General features: G+C 42.1%; 1 protein-coding gene across 1 annotated transcript in view; it reads left to right on the forward strand.

The window, feature by feature from the left end:
• Positions 1–13,172, forward strand: part of LURAP1L (leucine rich adaptor protein 1 like) — a 99,830-nt gene extending 86,658 nt beyond the window's left edge. Inside the window, exon 2 of the mRNA XM_078677425.1 lies at positions 11,995–13,172. Within this exon, the coding sequence (XP_078533551.1) occupies positions 11,995–12,381 (387 nt within the window). The 3' untranslated portion in view covers positions 12,382–13,172. The remainder of the gene's footprint in view (positions 1–11,994) is intronic.
• Positions 13,173–21,530: the final 8,358 nt, after the last annotated feature.

A 21,530-nucleotide genomic window follows, 5' to 3' on the forward strand; every position in this document is an offset into this window, starting at 1 on the left:
GAATAGCGGAAGAGGCACAGTGTAGCAAAAGCGGGCGGAATGGCAACTGAAACGGAAAAGGGGCGCCCCACTACAGCGTGTCTTTAGGTGAAACGGATTGTGGGACAAGGTGAAGAATGGAAGAGTCACCAAAAGGCAAAAAGTTACGCTTGACCCCGGGAGCCGGCCACCTATGTCGGGGGCGATCTCAGGCCACACCAGGGCAACACGACTTGGGGAGGGGGCCGGAGCCAAGCGCCCCCTCCGAGTCCGCGCCATGACACCGTCCCTCGGGGGCCTCCGTCAAGCGGTTCAGGGTGGCACCGCATCACATTGTTTTCAAATGCAGTCACGTCCTCAAACAGCCCCCACTTACATTAAGAATAGTGAAGCTGAAGCAAGTGCAAATAGGCTTCAGACAGTGTTACAAGCACTCCTCAAAACTTTGAACCATCAGAGTGCATGAGTTTCATGCTCGATCGATTGAGCTAGCCGGATCGGGCAACAAAAAGTATAAAATAGTTATGTAAATAGTTATTTAATAAAATGTTTTACCCTGTTACTTTCTTGGTGTGTTGTATATATTTGTAATATTTGCATAGAGTTTATCGTTATTTTGGGCGGGGTGGGTGGCGGAGCCGAGCTGTCTTGCATACATCATGGTGTGGAGTTCAGTTCATCTCACTAGTTTCGTATTTCTCATGAGGGGTTGTTCCTAATGTTTCTATTTTAGCGAGGTCAAAAAGAGATCCCATTAGTGGCCTACTGATTTTGCTCGATTCCTTTTGTTTTTTTACACGATTTTTCGCTATCTGCAAAGACTAAACAGAGTATTGCGACTCTGTGCTTGTTTGTAAATAGAGAATGAACCAAAGAGAACCAATTCTAAAATAGTAAATGCTTGGATAACAATCAATCAAATGGAGAGAGAAGCAGGCACGACGGATTACAACGGGGGCAAAGGCCTGCGTTAACTACCCTTCACTATCTGCAAAGAGAGAGTACTCCTAATAGAAATGAGGGGGGGGGCAGCATTCAAAGCAGATCAGTCTGCATAAACACGAACATGTTTTTTCTTACCACGTACTTGACATTCGACAGCTTATGATATTTGCTATTAAAAAACCATTGAAATTCACTGGAAAAACCATAGGTTATAGACCATATATAGTTAGGAATTAGCATTTACAAAACCTTGAAAATTCACTGAAAAAACCATAGGTTATAGACCACATATAGTTAGGAATTAGCATTTAAAAAAACTTTTTTTACTCACACAAAACCATTGAAATTCCATATATAGTTAGTAGTACTAACTATATATCGCGCACCCGCAATCCACTGCTGATCATGTCACATATTACATCATTCATGACATGGTCAGTGACATCACTGATGACATCACTGATGACATCTCAAATGACATCACTGATGACATCACGATCACGATCGAGCAAAGTGGCGATACACCGAAACGCGTAGATCAATATATGCGCTGTCAGCCTTTGTATGATTGAATACAAATAAAAGCTAAGATTAAGTACTGCCCTGGGTGTGCGACCCATTTTTTCCTGGTGAAGGAGAAGTTGTGAAATTTACAGCGGCGTGGTTCAGCCGCAGGGGAATTGCACCAGCATTGAGCGCTGCATTACCGGAAAAGTGAACCGACTTGGGAGGATATATATATTTTCAAGGAGCAGGCATCTGATGAGGCACATGCCGAAACGCGTCATGCCACTTTACTCCTGTGAAAATAAATCTTCCTCCTGGCATTCCCCGCTGTGGCTCTCCGTTTCTCTTCTACAAGGAAGCCTTTGTGATATATATATAGATAAAAAAAATTTTTTTTATATAGAGTGGTGATGTGAGCTGGTTCCCGATGTTATAAGGTCAGCAGCTCAAGTCACTTGACCATATCTTCGGGTCTTGAGTAGGTGTGTGCGAAACTCATAACCATTGTACTTGCCCCTATTGCCAGTCTCAATTCATAAATATTTTATCATGATTGATTGCGATTGTATATCACAATCTTTCCTTCTGTTTTTAGGATTTCCAATACTACTAATGATCTTGTCTTTTTTTCTGCATATAGTTAACTCTGTTGTAGCTAACTCTGTTGTATACTTACCTCTGTCTACTTTGTCCAGCACATTCCCTTTTTGTGGGTCTTGTTTGGACTGCATGACAACTAAACACAACACGCACGGCCCCTTAGTTCTATCTGCATCTCTTTAACCCTTTAAGTGCTGCCGTCGGCCAACGGTCGTCACGGGCACTACCTCCCCAGTGCTGCGTGCGACCGTTGGACATCCATTCAGCACTGGATAATGGACAGCGCAGCACTGGGGAGGTATATTTACGAAGCTCCTAAGGTGTTAACTCTCTCCCATCTTCGTCTTCCTACTCTCGCATTATTGTTCTCCATCTCCAACTAGGAATTCAGGTCTTCAGACGGTTCTGAACTTCTCCATTTCTGGTGTTTACTCCCCGTAACCTTTCAAGACACCGCTATATTTAGAACTGTGTGTATCATTGATATTCCGTACTAGTGAGATCTCCTCATTGAGGTTGACACTTTTTGTAGAATAAAGGCGATGCGCTCAGGTTGGTCTCTTTCTAACCTGGATTATGGTGGCTTCAAGAGACTCAGACTTCTCTCAATCGTTGTCTTGACTCCTAACATCTCCTCTCCAAAACACCACTGTTTGTGGCTGCCTCAGCCCACCAGCTTAGGGCACTGAGATCCTGAGCTTCTGTTTTTAAATGATTGACAGATCAGAATGTCTAAATCAATTATTTTGTTAATCAAGATAGTAAAATTGGTGCCGTTTTTGCATCTAGATTTTCTTGTCCAATTGTAATGGGGGTCTTATTGCCTTCCCTTCGGTTTTGTGATAGGGCATCTTCCATTCATCTCCTTGCCTGGCTTGTCATGTTTTTACTTTGGCATTGCTAAAAGGGAAAAACGTGTGCCTTCACCACACGTGCTCGGCTGCTCAACATGTTCAGTATGCACTGTTTGGAAGCTGATTCTTCTTGTACAGTTGAAGAGGCCCGCGCTCTCGACCCTTCCTTCCACCCAGTAAACAGCTTTTGAACCCCGTTTCTCAGTTGTTTCTTCTCTAAAATGAACGTACTGAACGGCGTAGCTGCCATTACTGTCACAATGTGGGTTTCTGAAAGCAAGGGTGTAACACAGGCCTCTGTAAACAATGCCACAGGGGGTGCAGGAGGGGGTGGTCCCCAAACCTTCAGCCCCCCCCTCCATAAATCAGGCAAATTACAACCTGTGAAATATGGGCCATTCGGGGGGCCCTCATCACATTCTACAGGGGAGCCCCATCTTTTTTTTGCATTATGATGCAGCCTGAAAGGTGAAAGCGCTTTTGTTAACGTTTTACAATTCTGCTTACCCGCTTGTGCTTTGCGGAGGCTACGCATGTTGGCATTTTAGTAGCAGCTACATTTTGGAATGTGACCCGCACAGGCTGTTTCTTTGATGCACTTGGGCCAGGCCAAAACACTCCCTCCTAAAATATTTGTTAATCCCTTTCAAGAATGTCCCTTCAGAGTATGCTTCTCTCATGGAGAAACACGGTTGATAAATTCACAAGTAAAGAGTACGAATTATTTTATTGGTAGGACGCCATAGGTGAGTAAAAAGTAAAAACATATCTTTTTTAAGCTCATATCTCTCTTGAACTGTCCGTCCTGCATAGAAAGCTCAATGTGATACGCGGGGCATCGATGAATTCAAGGAGGGCTCCTCGAAGTAGTCCTTCACCTGAAACCTGAAGGTGCCAGCTCATCACCTCAGCTGCCATTTTCCTGGGATTCTTTTGAGGGCAGAGTGTATGCTGTCTTCGGTGGTTCAGGGCCTGTCTGGAAGATTGCAGCACTGTCCATAGGGCATCCACTCAAATTATTGAGTCTATTTCAGTATTTAGTCAGCAGAGCATGTGCAACCCTGTAGAGCACAATGGGCCATATGTATCATCAACCAGATTTGCGATTCTGAAATAGCGATTTTTTTAGAAATTGCCATTTCAGAATCGCAAATTGGGATTTATGTACAAATTCGCAAATTTTTTGCGAATTCTTAGTATTCCTTAATTGCGATTTGCAAATTGCGAATCGCAATTAAGGAATACTTTACCATTCATTTCTATGGGCCAGGAGGCCCATAGGAATGAATGGGAAGTTATGCTCAATTTGCGATTCGCAATTTGAGAATCGCAAATTGAGAATAATTTCAAGGGTGCAGGGGTGTCCAAAGGACACCCTGTTGCACCCCTGAAATAAGCATGGGTGCACATGTGGCACACATACATGCCCTGAGGGCATGTATGTGCGTCACATGGCACTTTGAAAAAGGCTAAAATGTGAATTTTTCAAGGAATTCGCAAATTACCACCAACTTGAAGTTGGTGGTAATTTGCGATTCCTTAAGGACAATTTGCATTTTTTTTTTGCTTCATACATTGCATTTAAGGAATCGCAAAATTTGTGATTCCTTAAATGCAATTGCAAAATAAGGAATCGCAAATTTTGCGATTCTTTGTTTTGCACCAGATTTTCCTTTATACATACCATTTGGCAAATTCGCAAACGCCAAAATTCTGTGAATTTCGGTGTTTGCGAATGAGAATTTGCTTGATACATATGGCCCAATGTTCCTAGCCGCTGGAAGTAGGTGTGCGAGGGGTGCTGCAGCACCCCCACAATAATCATGCTGGGCTTTAGAAGGTGAATTACCAATAAAACTGCCTTTACATTTTTTTTTATCTTGTCATATTTGCAATGCATTCAATGACAGAGGTCAAATCTCAGACTAAGTTTTTGGCAAACTTCTTATTCTTTTAACATGGAGTCTGATGTGTACTTTTTTCCCTGACTACTGTTTTTTTGTCTGACTGCAAAAGTGAGAGGATTTTATAGTGAACTATGTGACAATTGTACTGGGGTACAAGGTGTGTGAAAGGAACCGATATAGGATGACCATTTTCCTATAACACACAACAAAACGTATATACTGGTAAATAATATGTGCACATATGTCAAACTATCACCAGTTAGGGAAGTACAAATGAAGCACATCTTTCTTGTATTTCTGAAGAGTGATGGAAACAAAGATTTTAATAGGATCAAAGGAAATCCAGACATTTATCTTGGCGATTCACCAGAGATAAATATTCACTGAAACTCGGTTCCCACACATAGTTTGTTTTCGTGCTGTATCGCTTTATCAGTAAAACTCCAGGTCGGGTCAGATTTTGTGGCCATTCCAAATGAAGATGTGCTATCTGTAACAGACAAAGTACACCACCACTCCATGTCATAGTAATATATTTGCAACAGTGTGCTCCAAAATGTAGCACTGGCTACATATTACACCACTCTCTTGCTGAAGGGGTGTGGCTCATTTGCTAGACTTGTTCTCTGTGTGATTCTTGGATTTTTCATAGTGCTTTTGACTTCATTGATCTACTGTTGGTGTCAGCACTCCCACTCTGAAAATTCTTCCAGCGCCGCAGCCAATATTCCCTCCTTGTGCAGGCTTCATGGAGGATTAATCAAGATACTATACGAATAAACTGTCCTGCATTTTCCTAGTTCTGTGAAATGGAGGCAGATGAAAAAGCGCCTTTTGGTGCCAATGCCCAAACAAATGCACAGGGCACACACAGTAGCCGCTTTGCCAGTATGGCAGAGGAGCGTCGCTCCACTGCTTTTAAGCTGTGTAACTGATGGAAAAATAAAATGATAATAACTGAACGTTATTTTCATTTTATTTGTTCCTGCGGCCCGGGCTGCTCTACTCTGGGAGCAGGGCACGGGAGGAGTGGTTTGCCCACTCCTAAGTTTCATTGAGACTTTGCTTCTTTGCCTCTGAATCTATATTTAAGGCTACAATAGAAGCCACAACTTTGAGAAAGTGTAATATGATGGCTAGGTCAGATGCTCGGACCGGCCAAACAGTCATGCACATTTTCCCTGTTCTCTACGCAGGTTGCATTACAGCCTGCATGGAGAACATGCATAGGCTCCCTATTCCTGGCTGAACCACGATGCTCAGACCAATCACAACGCTGCATTACAGCATTGTGATTGGTCAGGGAGGCCAGGGTGCTTATCAATCACAATGCTGCATTGCAGCGTTGTGATTGGTCAGAGCAGCCTGCTGGTTCCTGAGTCCTGAGGCAAAGGAGCGACGCAGCGGCGATAAGGTGAGTTTAAAAAAAAGGTTTTTACATTCCCCCCAATCCCCTGCAACCCTTCTCTCCCCACCCTGCCATCCGTGCCGCCCACCACTGGGCACACAAGATTTGGGAATCTGGACAACCAAAAGTCTAGTCTGTAGTATGGACTTCCCTAGGGCTTTTTGAATCCCTGGAAATTCTTAGGAAAGAGTGTCTCTGAATCTTGGGGAATTCCTGCTTAATTCCTGCTCAATCCTTCCAGGACAGCCTCCGGAACATGGCTGGCATATTTTGAAGCCTCCTCCTTTTGTAGTCCAAATAACCCGTTTATAAAAATCATTAACCATTGGTGGTGCTATACAGATGACCTATTAGTTGCATGGAAAGGAATCTAATATCTAATGAAGGACTTTTTCCACTTAATGCACTTCTGAAATTATGACTCGAAGATCAGCATGCAAGAGAGTAACCATATGAATAAAATGTGTGACCTGCAAATAAAATGCTACCATAATGCAATGTATGAAGATTTGTAAACCAAGCCCAAAACAAATGTATCCACTAGAGTAGTTTTCACTGAATTGGTCTGATAAAGAAGCTGGGTCTGGTGGGTTAGTGGACTAATGGATCCACTGTAAGGGCCTGTGTTTGACCTCATGGTCACCGGTTCAAATCCTGGCAGGTCCACTCAGCATTTTATCCTTCAGAGATCGTCAAAATGAGTACCATTGAGCTGGGTATCAATAAACCTCTGTTATTCAGCTCCAAGATGCCCTTCTGTGTGAACGTGCGCTTTACAAATACACGTTATGTTATAGAGAATTTACAGCTTGGTTTGATTTTTAGATGGAGCGAAGTAGCACAAATGGAATTATGAAGTGCATGCCAACCATCAGTGAAAGTTCATAAAGAACTCTACCCCAAACTACACGTTTGCTGAGCCCATAATTATGCTGTGTATTTGTGAAATTAGATTAGCTGTCATGTGTTCCCACATTTTGAAGCTTTTTCAAACAAACGAGGAACTAAGTGAAAAACTTAAGAGGACTTTCTATCTCTCCCTACTCTCCCTACAACGTGGAAGCTTTACTGCATTATTGTTCTTTTTTTCAGGATTAGGCACCACCCAAGTGCTCCCTATCTTAACATCTGTAGGTTATCTAGGAAAAACCCTTACAGAGGAACTGATGTGGTTTTGGTATAAAGTGCCCCTTAAGCTGTTGAATCTTGTCATAGTCAATCGGAAAGCAGTAGCCCATACACAGAATAAATGTGTGCTGAAGAGATATTAGAGATTGTTCAACTCTTCAAATTTCATTCCGATTTGCCAGGAGCAGTATTTGCATCAAGATTTCTCCAGGCAGCTAAGAGTGGTCCAGTAATTCTGGACTCAAAACTGCAGGGACCACAGATCTAAATCCTGAAAAATCTCAGCTTTAGAGATTGTGGACTGAGGCTTTGCCCGGCCTCCGATCATCCCCCCTCCAGAACCAATGGGGAAGCCCACGATGCTCCTCAGAGCCAAGTATCTGCCTGCCATGGGTTGCCAGCAGGTGGTAAATGGTGGTGGTAAACTTTCTGCACTTTTTAAAAACTTACCTTTAAGAACCCAGCAATTGTTATTCTGGCAGGTATTGCCCATTCCAGCTAGCTTAGCATTTTATCCCCACTAACTAACACTGGGGCAAATACTAAGCTACGCTCGCTTAGTTTGTGAAGTTTGCGCTATTTTGCACTACGCGAATTGCACGTAGCACAGTGCAAACACGCATAGCGTAGTGCGGCAGTCCTTTTTTGCTTGCTCGCGGTCCTCAACATCAAGTTGGCAACCACGAGCGAGCAAAATGACATCCCGGCAAGATTTTATCCTCATTCGCTATCAGCTACATCAAGTTGCCGATCGCGGAAAATAAACCTGCCGGCGAGTTTCTCAATGCGGGGAGGTCAGGTTTCTCATTGCGAGTGGTCGCGTATGCTCGCGACCGCTCGTGATGAGAAACTACCAGTTCGCGTTGAGAAAGCTACAGCTCGAGTAGAAATCTACTCCAGCGACAGAAAACAACTGCTTGCACTGCGCAAGATGCGGTTCGCACTGATTGCGCAGTGCGGACAAGCATCAGACACTGTGCAATCAGTGCGAACAGCATTTTGCACAGTGCACTACGCAGTTCGCATAGCTACGCGTAGCTCGTGTAGTGCGAAGTGCACTTCGCGTAGCGCTACTATGCAAACTAGGCCCAGGATTACCACTAACCCTCAGAGAGGCGCCAGCCTTAATTATTAATTCCAGTCCCAGTATCACCTCTCAGAGTTGACAGGGAATGAGGTCCAATCTGGCAAGGTTCCATTTACAAGCACCTGAAATGTTTTCTGATTGAATTTTATATTCATCTACAGAAGGTGGAACATGTGTCTGGTTTACTGATTATTGAGCAATGTTGGATATTCAGTTTTGATACAGGGCAACTTGATCTAATGACCTGATTGAATGGACGGTCCTTACATGTTCCCAAATATAAGTGCAGTGAGTCCAAATTGTTTTCCAGGGTGTACCTGCTATCCTCTGCAGGAGTGTTCAGAATCTTGATTCTTGTTGCACTTTGACCATAAGCGCTCCAGATCTCCAGTCAACACTGGTGTTTTATGAAGAACCCACTGGAAGGGGAATGGGTATCAGAGAGACTTTTGGAGTATGACAGCTAAGAAAGTACGTGTTGGGCCATCTGCCAAGGTCTGTATCAATGGTCTTTATTTGACTACCTCATCAAAAGTGGAAACCCCAGAAGTATAGTGTGTGTGTGTGTGTGTGTGTGTGTGTGCCTTAACCTGCGTCCCAGTATTCTAAATTACTCTTATCTTACATGCATGTGCACTTAACACAGCTAATGCCCCTCTCAAGCAACTGACACTCCAGGGGCCGTACGATACATTGTGCCCTGGGGGTCACAACGGGCATACGCACCCACTTTATGCACCCCTGCTCACAATGATATTATAGAAGCGGTGACAAAAACTTGTGCATCCCCTTCTGTAATGCTGATTGTGCTGGTGCTAAATGTGCACCAGCGCTATCAGGACAGGTCATTCCCTCATTTGCATTGGGGTGTGGCCCCATGTAAATGAGGGAATCAATTTGCCTCTGTGCCTGTGCTGTATTAGTGACACAGGTGTATATGCAACATGTCCTCAGGAGACACACTTTCAGTGTTTCTCCTAATGTCAGCACTCTGGAGTGGAGAAAAGGGGGTCCCATGGACCCCCCTCGGATATCCCCGTGCAGGTGGGTGCAGTCATTCACTGCACCGCATGCTAGGGGATCTTTCTCCCCTCTTCAAAATGCAGACGGCATGCCACCTGGACTGCAAAACACAGAGTGGCTTTGCAGCAGCTGCTCCCAATTTCACTTGAATGTGCTGCTCCAGGGGCTCGCTTTGTAATACTGGGCACCGTCCTTGTTTGCGCCAGTGTTCCTTTTAAAAGGTGTGCCGTGGCACAAATTGGGGAAGTGTGCCAAATGGCTAATGCAGCCCCAGTTCTTCCCTGCTTCATTGCAGAATAGCATAATCATAATCGTACCACTATACTAAAAAGGTGCAAAGAACAGTGCAAAGTCACATGGAACTTCTGGTCTTATTGATCTAGATTACAGAATCTAAAATAATCTCTGAAGACTGGATAACACTCCTGAAAAAATAGCACCCCGTGAAAGGAAGTTCTGGGAGGCACTGCCCATGCTTTTATCAGGTTTCCCCACCATCACACTTGAAACAGATGTTGGCTACAACCCCATGCAAGACAGATGCAGAATATCACCAGTAATGTGTAGGATGAAACAATGAAAATACACCAACAATCAGCTGATTGGCAAAACCTGAAAAAACTTATTTTAGCATGTTCCCCGGATCACTGTACTCACAAGCATAGAAAATCTTGAGTCAGTATTCGGTCTAAAACAGAAGTTCTAGTGACAAGCCCAATAAATATACCACTAGAAAGGGCATACATGCTGGTAACTGAGCAATTTGACAATCTCCTGCAACAAAGAAAACTAAATGCACTGGGCATATTCTACGTGACTATATTGTCAAATCCTAGCAAGAGGAAGCCAGTCACCTTGGCTAGAAGTGGATCCCTCCGACTGAGAACTCCTTTTGCAAAAGAAACCAAGCCCTTGTAGAAAATTGCCTTTTGTTGCTAGGAAGACCTTCTTCACTGGTTTTAAATCTGCCCACTGTGTGATGACATCCAATAGAAGACAATCTTGTGAATAATAGCCAAAGAGGCCCTCAAATCAAGTAGTCAGCTAGTATTTTACCGTCTCTGCGACTCGTCAGACTCAACAAGAAGACTGATGGAGACATTCTGGCAAAGGCTTGGGCAGTTAGACACAAAGTTCGTACAAAAGTAGATGGTGCGAACTGAACAAAGAAAAACAGGGCACCTTAGCAAAAACATCTACCTCAGATTAGCACTATATGACCTCAGTGCAAATACCAGGAGAGCACAAGACAAAGCTCTTCATGGAGCAAAATATACAGACGGTCATTAGAAGAATCCACAGGTCATTTAGTAATCGTACCAGTCCAGAAGCACCTCTGAAACCTAATGCCACCTACACAGTAGCGACAGACCCAAGTGCTATCACACAAGCAAATGCAGCAAATTAAATGTTAATACATACATGATCCAAACGCTGCACCATTATAAATAACTATAAAAGAGACAACCCCAAAGACGTTACAGTTGTACTAGAGGGTGAGGCACAGACTAACACTGTAGCATTTTTTTAGCTGCATCTAATTAATTTTTGTAAAGAGGTTTATTCATCTAATTAATTGTGTGAAAGGCACTTGTGTCTGAAGAACTTAAATAAACTTGTCACATGATGCCCTCCTGGACATACCTGATGGTCCACAGGTTCTATTACCTTCGATTGGTCTGAATGGCTTTGTGTTGGATTTTGTACTGTCTTTTCATTGGTTAATGGTTTGCTTGTGTAGGATGTCCCTCATTCTACCGTTGTAGGGAACATAAGGGAGGTTTTCGGGAGGAGAGATGGTAGAAAGTCATTTATTGAGGTATAAGCATTGAAGGGCATCCGCCAGAGTGTACTTTTTATTTTTACCATGTGGAGATTGTACCACCTTTTAAGTGTTATCTCTTACCATTTGTGATTTGTCCTACATGCTGAAATGTGTCACTGTTAGGAGAAATGACAGCTTAGAGGGATGTTAGAGATGATGTCGTGTCGGATTCAGGATAGAGGGGGGATACAGGGTGGGGACTATTGGTAACCTAACATGTATTGTTATCTTTTGTTGTTTAATAAAATTGTTTGCATACATGGAACTGGGATCCGATCTTTAATTAAAAATGACTAAAACGCATGGAACGAGCAACCATGTAATTGTCATGTGTAGTTATTTGTGGGTCAGAAATAGTTGCGTACTCTCGTGTATTGATAACTTTGAAATGTTATTTTCTAAAACGGACCCCTTATAGTCTGTTCGTTGTATTTTTGTTACCACACGCTATTGCCACATCAGCAGCGCCAATGCCACGTGGGCACTTATTTCTGGGTTGTAGGGGTGGCTGAACGAATACTGCATGGCCTTTCATAAGTTCACAAAGCTGCAAGTTAGGTAGTCTGCACACTGATGAACGAGTGCAATTTTAAGACAATTAATCTGATTCACAAAGATGTTGCTCTTTGTACGTGTAACTTACTCTTTTAGTGCCCCAGGCGAACTCCTGAATTCCAGCCTAAATAAGTTTGTATTTTAATATACCTCTGTCTTTCTCCTTTCTTGCACAGAGTCACCTCAGAGCTACCGATGTCAAATTGATGCGCCAGCTGCTTATCATCAACGAAAACATTGAGTCCATTAAATGGATGATGGAAGAAAAGGGCATCCCTGTAAGCAGAGGGAGCAGCTTGAGTGACAGCCTGTGCAGCCTATTGGAGAGCAGGGACACGTCCCTCCATGGCAGTTATAATAGTTTACAGGACTGCAGCGACGGCATGGATGGCATCTCGGTGGGAAGTTACCTGGACACCTTGGCAGACACTATTCCGGGCCATTTCACCCCTTCAGATTTTGACCAGTTCAGTGATGTTTCAGTGACGGAGGATTCAGTGGAGAGTCATTCTTTGCACAAGCGCCCCAAAAATGACACTGACGAGTACCTCTGCTTAGGTTAATGAGAAATGTGGAACCTTACTTGCCGTACAAGCTGCTACTGGGTTGTTGCATGGTCATCAACTTTAAACGTCATACTGTATACCATCGTTGGACTTTATAATGTTCTGAAACTGATTGGTTTCTTGTTACTTTCCAAGCATCCTAACATGTGCCGAGGAGCTTTCTTACTCTCACAGCTTGAGTATTCAGCAGCGTGCCTCTGCAGCCCTTTACAAAAGCTAATGTAATACCTAATTTACAAAGTGCAAAGAGTATGCCAGAAAAATACTTGGCTATTGTGTAAAAAAAAAAAAGTAAGTATGCAAACCCATGATAGGATATGGTACGAAAGGGAAATCTGGGTGGTTGGAAAGCTCACTTTTGTTCACTTTGTAGGAGACTGTACCATACTCCTTTAATGTTGATATGTTTGATGACGTGCCTTGGTTTTAGCTCTTGTATGATGTGCTCCCTGGGTCTGCAAAGTATGACAAAACTCAGCCTTCTCAGGTCCACTGAAAATCTATTATCTGGCAATGAACGCATATTTGAGAAGCTTGGCAGCTGGGGCCGGTCTGTTGCTGTTGTATTCGTCCTTCAGGAACACTGTTTTTTAAAGTAGCTTTTTTAGCGCTCAGGTCGATATTTTTGTGTCTTATGTGGGTATATGTTTTATTAATTTATTGTTTGTTTTTATTTCCAATGTAACTAAAATATAAAAAATTTATTGTCCAGTTTAAGAAAGCAATTATTTTTCAAATGAGATGCAGTTAACCATATTCCAGTCGAGAAATAAAACTGCATCTGGTATTATTTTTTGTACTTTTTATTCTAGTATATCTTAATCTCATTTCTTATTCATTAAACCGCAAGATACTGACTGCCTTTCTGGACGGACTTCTACTAGATGTTGAGCCTGCATGCTCTCCAGCTGCACTAGGGAAGTGAAACTGAATCCGAAGGGATTTGTGCAATATTTTGAACTTATTTGACACTGCCATCTTTATACCAATTTGAAAAGCTTCATAAACCCTAAAAATGTGTTAATGATATATGGAGCAACTAGAAGACCATCTTTGCCAAATGTTCTTCATGACCTTTGGTCAGGCATGTAAAGTTGACTATGTTGAACATAAGCAGAAAGCAGACAATATAGGCTTGTCCACGAATTTACATGGCATTTGAATAAATCCTCACACAATTACAACTTCCACAGTGACCAGCAGTCTTGTGAATGCCAGTTCTGTTGGTTTAATGGACTAATGCCTCCACTCTAGGGGCTTGTGTTCGACCTCATGGTCACAGGTTCAAATCCCAGCGGGTCCACTCAGCCTTTTACACTTCTGAGGTTGATAAAAGGAGTACCAGTGAGTTGAGTAAGGCCAAACACCTGTTATTCAGCGCCAAGATACCCTTCTGGGTGAACGTGCACTACAAATGCACATGTTATGTTTTATGTAATCCTGGGCACTGAACTCTGCTCCCTTTGAGGAAGTTTTTCACACTCCTTCCATTTGCCCAGTTTTCCACACTCTGCGGAGCACGCAGAGTTCCCAAAAACTCAGCTGAGCAGAGTTTTTTTCCTCTGTCTTGCATGTCAATATCAAGTTGGTAAGCAACGAAAAATGAACATCCTGGTGAGATTTCTCAACGCGGGCAGTCGGATTTCTCAATGTGAATGGTTGCAGGAGGTCACGACCACTCTCTTTGAAAAACCTTCCATTTGCTTTGAGAAAGCTGCTGCTCGAGTAGAAAATCTACTCGAGCAGTAGAAAGGAAGCTGCGCCCTCTTGCCCTGTGCATGGTGCCTTTCATGATGATTTTATCACGTGGGACAAACACTTGGCACTCAAAATCACTGCAAATGGCATGCCCTAACGTATTCAGCCGCTTGCGGAACTCTGCGTAGCACGGCAGAGTGTTTTTGTCACTTTGCGGAACTCCGCATACTCCGCCAAGGCTTAGATTTATGTTATGAATTCAGTAATAATTAAAGACTGAACAACAAACATTACATAACAGAAATCTCATGCATTGGGAAAAAGTGAAGGTGAACAGCCAAGACCAGGGGTCACATTTCATGGCGAGTAGGTTCACATTAGCTGCTAGGACGTGGGTAATTTGGTGGGGGGGCAGTAGCAAGTCACACAGAAGGTGGTAAAGGAAGGAACGTAAATTGATTAAAGCTGGATATCTTTGTTTATTTTTTTACTTTTAAATGAAATTTCTATTCATGGTGCTATGTTTTCTTATTGCCATTCCTCCTTCCTTAAATTGCCACTACATGTAGAGTACAATTTATGAAGGTAAATATTGAAAATTGTTACCTCAATCAAACGATACCTGCTGTTTTGCATTTAAAGGCAGACACAAAAACGTCTTACACAAAGATCTGCTTTTATTTTGGCTCTCTTATTGTTCTGTGAGCCTTTCTCCGGACCATCATTACACGAAAAAGGATCATGTGTTTACTCTTATAAAGTTAAAATAACATTCATAAGAATCCATAGGTAAATTACTACTGTCTACAGCTTGCTAGAATTATCTTTAGGGAGTGCTCTTTTAGAAAAGTAAAATTATCTTTTCTTTCATTTTGCAAATCAATTGCTTTGGATATAAACAAAATTAGATTTAGATCAAACTCATTGTTTGAGGTTAAAGCACACGAATTGCTCAAGTTCTAGCTAAAAAAACATTTTCACACTGGTTAACGCAGTAAAACAGCTGAGAACTGATGTGTTATGTTTTGTTATGTGACAGGGAATCAGTGAGGTAAAACATGGAAAAAAAGATGTGCCAAGGTAAGCATAATTTAACATGCCTCACTAACCCTGAAAGAAACCTGAGGGGCATAAGTGCAGATAAAGCTGTGAAAGAACATCTGATCGTAGTGCAACAAAGCAAGCCTTAGCCTGGACATGTTGATGCAGACGTGATGGGCATTTGGAAATTCGAAGCACATAGTGACTGGTTCCTGTTTTTATCAGTGTTGTTTTTTATAAAAGAGGTTTTTAAGTGAAGACACAGATCTGCATTGGTTTATCTATTTACAGTGAAAAACACTGCAACCACAGAATTGTTATGTAATCTCCATTTCAACGAAGCAATTTACAGTCAGTGTGTAAAGACTTTTCTTTTGACTATGGATAACAAACACTTTCTGGTCTCTGCTCTGATCATGTACACCTTGCAGCTACTTCAAAGGGCTGGCTTTTAAGACTGATACTAACAAGTATTCACCCAGCTCAGTAGGGTTGAAGTTATAAGTACATGGTGTTGCGGGGATTCTGCACCTACACAGAACTATGCGCAGGAAAACAGGACCTCAGTGTATAAGGGTGTACCAACCTAACCAAAATCCCAAAACCAACTAGCTATAGTGTCTCATTCTTTCTCCTCCAAAAATAACAAAGCTACAAACAATTAGACAACCCAGAACAGACTCTCTCAGGAATCGCGGTAGCAAGAGCTATCTTTTGCTCGCTCACTCGTACTTGTTCACAATAAGAATTGGCAGAGTCACTGAAATAGTTCAAAATGTTTATTTTAACGATTGTGCTCTACAATAAAGTATATGAGCCACTACCAGTAGCAAAATGCATAGACTCAAAGCAATTGATGTTGTAGAGTACAAAGGGGGAAGTCATTATATAAAGACAGTGGAAAAAGGACTATAAGGCTTAACCACCCTCTCCTTGGCTGGAAGAAGTTTATATAAAGGAAGATCTCTGGGCTTTGACAGCAGACCCCATACCTTAAAGCCTGGGTGTAAGGTTTACATCATAGAAACAGAATAGCTCTTCCCCATGGAAAGGCTTTCTCCAAGTGTGTTAAAACAACATCCAACCCCGTAATATCAAAGCATGAGTCTCCAGCATTGCAGCTATTTTTAGGATGTTATGTCTAGGTGCTAGGGACTGACCAGAACAGAATAACAAGGGGCAATGTTTATCGACTTTGCACATCATGTTCACACTAAGCTCCAGGAACTTACCAGAGAACGCAAAAAGCAGCCCGTTCTCATGTAAAAGGCACAAACAGTCTTGCAAAAACAAAGTCATGTAGTAACGTGCGCAAAAGCAGCCGCATGGCAGCAAAGCTCATGCTAACGTAACAATGTATACAATGTTCCTAAGGGCCAAATAAAACCCTCCCCTTGGTAAGGCCGTAGGATATATACAAAGGACCAAAACAGAGCTCAAAAGGCAAGCAGAGCTCAAAACATCTGAAAAAAACAAATTGTAAAAAATAAATATTAAACTGTCTTATTACGCCTATTGAAAGAGTGCTGTCTCTGGGATAATAAAGTTATTATGAAGGAGGTGGTGAATCCATCAAAGTATGTGAACTCAAGTATGCAATTCCCTCCAAAAGATCATCCCTATCAATGGTTGAAAAAAGGGATGCAATCCAATTCAGGAAGTCGAAAGAACAAACGTGCTCCTCGTATTCAAATGTTTCCAATGGCATAACCGGACAACTTGTGTGATATTCAACGAAACTCCGATGCAGGACTGTCTCCGCTGCCGCACAGACATCCCATTCAGCCAATACACCAAGTGCTGCCGCACGCGCCATACATCCATCCCCAGAACAAGCTTGGTCATGAGTCTCTAAGGGACCCATCAACTGGTTAAAATCCGGGACTGGACATGACGTTTTGGAGAGGCATAAATCCATAGCCCAATAGAAGGGGCACCGTTGACTGTAGAATACTGGTTGCACGCAAGTAAAGTAGGCAAAGCGAAAAGTTAATTCATAACTCACGCCAAGCATTGCTAATGGTAAGCATCCAAAAACCTGTTGAATCTGATCACAGTACAGTTGAAATTGGCCTGGTCTGTGCAGTACCACAAAATGAGCAGCCATTGCGCAACAGGAACAGAAGAAGCAGGATTTCCACCACCTAGAGCCAATAATAAGGGGAACCCGCCAAAGATGCTGGAAAAAATCGAATGAACAAAACTCCAAATATAGTCTAGAAAGAAGTCACAAGCCTGGATCCCATATGTTTAAAAAAATGTGCAAGGCCTTTAGTGTCAGACGTATTAAATATTTGATGTATAAGCTCCCCAATGTGAAGTGGGAGGTTAGTGTTCAAAAGGGACCGAAACTCGCTAGATGTCCTAGCCACGTGTAACTCAAAGGTCTCTCAAGCGGACGTGGAGCCACTTCTTGCTGGAATATCAGCACTTTGAGCTTGCTTGATTTGTTTAAATCTGTTTTCAAAGTCGGAATGGAAGGCCAAATGGAACTATCTAGACTCCCAGCTGGGGCGGAAAAAGCACATTGCTACAACAAGTTACATGCTGTACGGGATTCCTGCCCATAAACCACAGCAGTCTTGGTTGTTCAAAATAAGATAACTGCCATTAGTAAGCAAGGTAAAAGCATCAATTATTGAATGCACTGGGGTGCCTTTAAAAAGACAAGCAAGATTAGGTGCTGATACATTACACACGCCGTGCAACTTAACGTGTTTACAAAGCAGAGAATGTCCTACAGTGGAATCACAGTCCTACCCTGTTAGCAAAACTTCCTTATCCTCCCATTGACATCTGTAAGTGAAAGGTAGGGACCACAATTCATGGAGAAATGCACTACCCGGTGGTTCAAAGCGACCAATTGGAAAAGGGTTGCATGCATGATTTAAATTGAAACAGCAAAAAAGGGAGAGATAAACCCATGAATTAACCAAACCGCAGAGTCTGTTTCCGCTACTGAGCAAGGGCTCCAATTGTTCAATATGCAAACGTGTATATGCAGCTTCTTTCATGGACATAAATCTGTTTATCATTTAGATTAAAAGGTAGGAACAAAGCAGAAGCATTCAAATAATCCCAAGGGACCTTACCCATTTTGAGATTCTGCAATGTCCATGCAAAGTGCATAACAGATCTTAATTGATTTTGACAATGATATAACACAGATACATCACTTTGAACAATATCAATAACAGATGAAACAATATTATCCAATGTATAAATGCGTGATGAAAGTGTATTGATACTATTATCGGCCACGGCAAGGACTTTGTCTAAATTGGCTTGATCAATTTGGCGCAAACAGAGAGCTGCCTCAATCTGCGAAAGTTTCCAAATTTCGTTGTAAGAGGCATAAATAAATCTCTTAGATCTAGGAGATCTAGGTCCTAAAATGAAATCAGCCAGATTGATTATATTCAACAAGAGTGTGAGGTGTTGTTTTACTAGCTCAAATTTACCATACTCACCTGGGCCCATAAACATTCACACTTTGAACTAGTAGTCCTGCTTTTTACTACTAATCGCCTATCAGTACTTTTTAGTCCTTTAAGTACATATATCTGTAAACCATGATTTACCAATCCTTGTCACCTTTGCTATCAGTCCTAGGGATCGAAAAGGCGTTAGAATAAATAAGCAGTATTTAAACAATTTTACCTTTCCTGTAATAACCACAGACTCTGGGAAAGTTTTAAATGCTTTATCTATGCAAGTTTAAGTGAGTCTTCATCCAAATTACAGACACCATAAATTTCAGAAGTAAAAATATGATTAATAAGATATAAAGTTTGCAAGAAATAACAGTAACACCCTTAGACATTGGTACCTGTGAAGGGTGAGAAAGGGAAGGAGCACAAGGACATACAGCATGGATTATATTTACCTAGAATGGTACAAGGACAAATCCTGGTCACGGGCTGGGGCAAAAGACAAGGCTCCTGACTAATCAGGTGCCCAAGGGACAAGCCAGGTGCAGTTCAGGACAGGTGACCTCCGCTAAGTGCAACACCAGTGTCACACCCCTCTCTGTCATTAAGCCAATTCAAAGTACCCCGTTCGGATAATCGATAATTTCTCACAAACACCTCGAATTTTCTGACAGAGTGCTCTGCCAGCACCTGTGCTCTCGATCTCCTATAGCATGCATTGAGTCAGTGACAGGTCAGATATTCGGACAAGTTGGACAATTTCTCTAACTAAACCTACCTTAGTTATACCATTTCCAGGGCAATGTACCACCCCTAAATGTTGCAAATCTATGTGTTCCCCTTTAGTGATTGGTCAGAAAGACGAGGAGAGGTCATCACACCATAATAAGATGAGATCATTTCAACTCAATATAGTTGATCAAAGTTTCCGCCCACAATTTATTTTTCCCATGACTTTATTCCGCCCACCAATATTATTCAATTTTGTTGTACAAAACTAATACAGTTGCGACTTGTCTTCCTTTCCCAGGTTGAGGTTGTAGATTTCCCAGGTGCTTTGACGGAAAGACAACTTCTGGCATCGGTTCAATGCCATGGCTCGAGGTCTCTCAAAGTTCGGTACACACGCACAGTTTTTATTTTCAAAATGGTTGTTCAGGTCTCCCTCGGCCCAAATACGAGCTATTAATAAAGTCAAAGAGAGACACATTAGAATACAAAAATAAATGAATGCACTGTATACCACTTATCTCTACTCTAACCCCATTACTTTATTTTAACTTTTGCATTAATGGTTAAGCAGAACGAACAAGTTTAGTACAAGCAGCAGCCTAAGCATTAGCATGTGAGGTTTGAAGCAGCCATTTCTGACACTAGTGCACAGAAGCAAGATCCTGCCAAAAAGCAAAGGACATCATACCACGTAGATGTGGCAGACGCATGCGCAGTAAAGTTCCTGTGTTTACGGCGGCCATTTTTAGGACACTCCGGTTACTGTTAGTAAAAGCACATAGGAAAGCTTCCCCTAGATACTAAATATGTCATGTAATGCAAATATTAATGGACAAAACATGTTGATTAATATATTACAGGTTATTTCGAGAGGGCTGAGTATGAGCAAGTTTCGGTATATGTGAAACCATGCTCCATCACTAATGTGGAATGTTCCAACCATTGTTGGCATAACTTGCCCACTGAGTATGTGGTGACCGAATGCGTAAGTGGATAACGAGGCTCCGGTCTAGTCTGAGTGAAACCAGGTGTTACATTATAAAAACGCAGTTGCCATGTATTTGTTTGCCATACTAACCACCCAGATGACATTGAAGGTCTCATTTCGAAAACAAAGCTTGCAATGCATCAATAGTATAATTCGTCTGAGCGCGCCAATTGTCATATTCCGCTAAGGACGGAATGGATGGAGTATTTACATTTTTTACAGTTGCCAGGCCGAAACAATTGGTTTGGTACACTGTATCATTTAAAAACAAAATTTGAGTTGGGATCAGGCAGGCACGATGTAAAACCTCAGTTCCCTGAAGCTGCCAAGACTTCATGCCACAGATTGATTTCAAATCAACAATGTCTTTCCAGTGATCATAACCCTGTGTAGCTATCTTAGTCATAAATGAGTTGGATTAAATCAATTTAGCGTGGGTCAATATAACTTTGGATTGAGATGACAAATGTAGTTTAAAGAAATAGGATTCCGTATTAGACGTGTCATAATCTGGAAAGTAAGTGAATGTATCTCTAAGAGTTTTAGAACTCCCTTGTACTGGAGTAGGAAAATGTTTCCATTGAGTGTAATTATGAAGAGGTCTTAATGTGTTTGTTTTGTGCAAAAAATTATGCCCATAAGATCGATAACGAAAGAGATCAGCATAATTGTCAGAATTTAAATACAAATCCTCAGCATCAAAAACACCATAATATTTTAAATCTGAAAACAATAAATGTACTGCCTGCACATCTCAATCGTCAGATTGTGTGTCCCGTGTTATCACATCTCTTAATGAGACACAAAACACGTATGGCACCCTAAGCACCTCGGTCGCACCATGAATTTTGAAGGCTACTTGTCCCAAACGATGCCGTCTCCAACCAGGAATGCTGAAATGTTCACAAGTGTCTGATGACGTTTCATGATATTGGATGATGTGTGAGGGTCCAGAATTCCATCAACCAAGTTCACAGCAGAGCGTTCTGGCAAATAATGACCATTGATGAGTAAAAAGAACACTGTCACAAATCCAATCGACATGAAGAGGAAAATCAGGATGAGCACCAACCAAAATGTAGGTCCATGGAGGTGTTTTTGAACCAAGAGAAGAAAATACTTAATTTCGGTGGTGGGGACTGCGAAACTGGATGTCGAGGAGGATGAGTCAGAAAATAAACTGGCCTGATCGCCAAAGTTACCACTTGCAGTTCTATTAATCAGAGGAGGCAGTGCCGGGTCCGCCTGATGTTGTC

The sequence above is a fragment of the Lissotriton helveticus genome, chromosome 2_1, assembly GCF_964261635.1.
Source record: "Lissotriton helveticus chromosome 2_1, aLisHel1.1, whole genome shotgun sequence".
Classification (NCBI taxonomy): domain Eukaryota; kingdom Metazoa; phylum Chordata; class Amphibia; order Caudata; family Salamandridae; genus Lissotriton; species Lissotriton helveticus.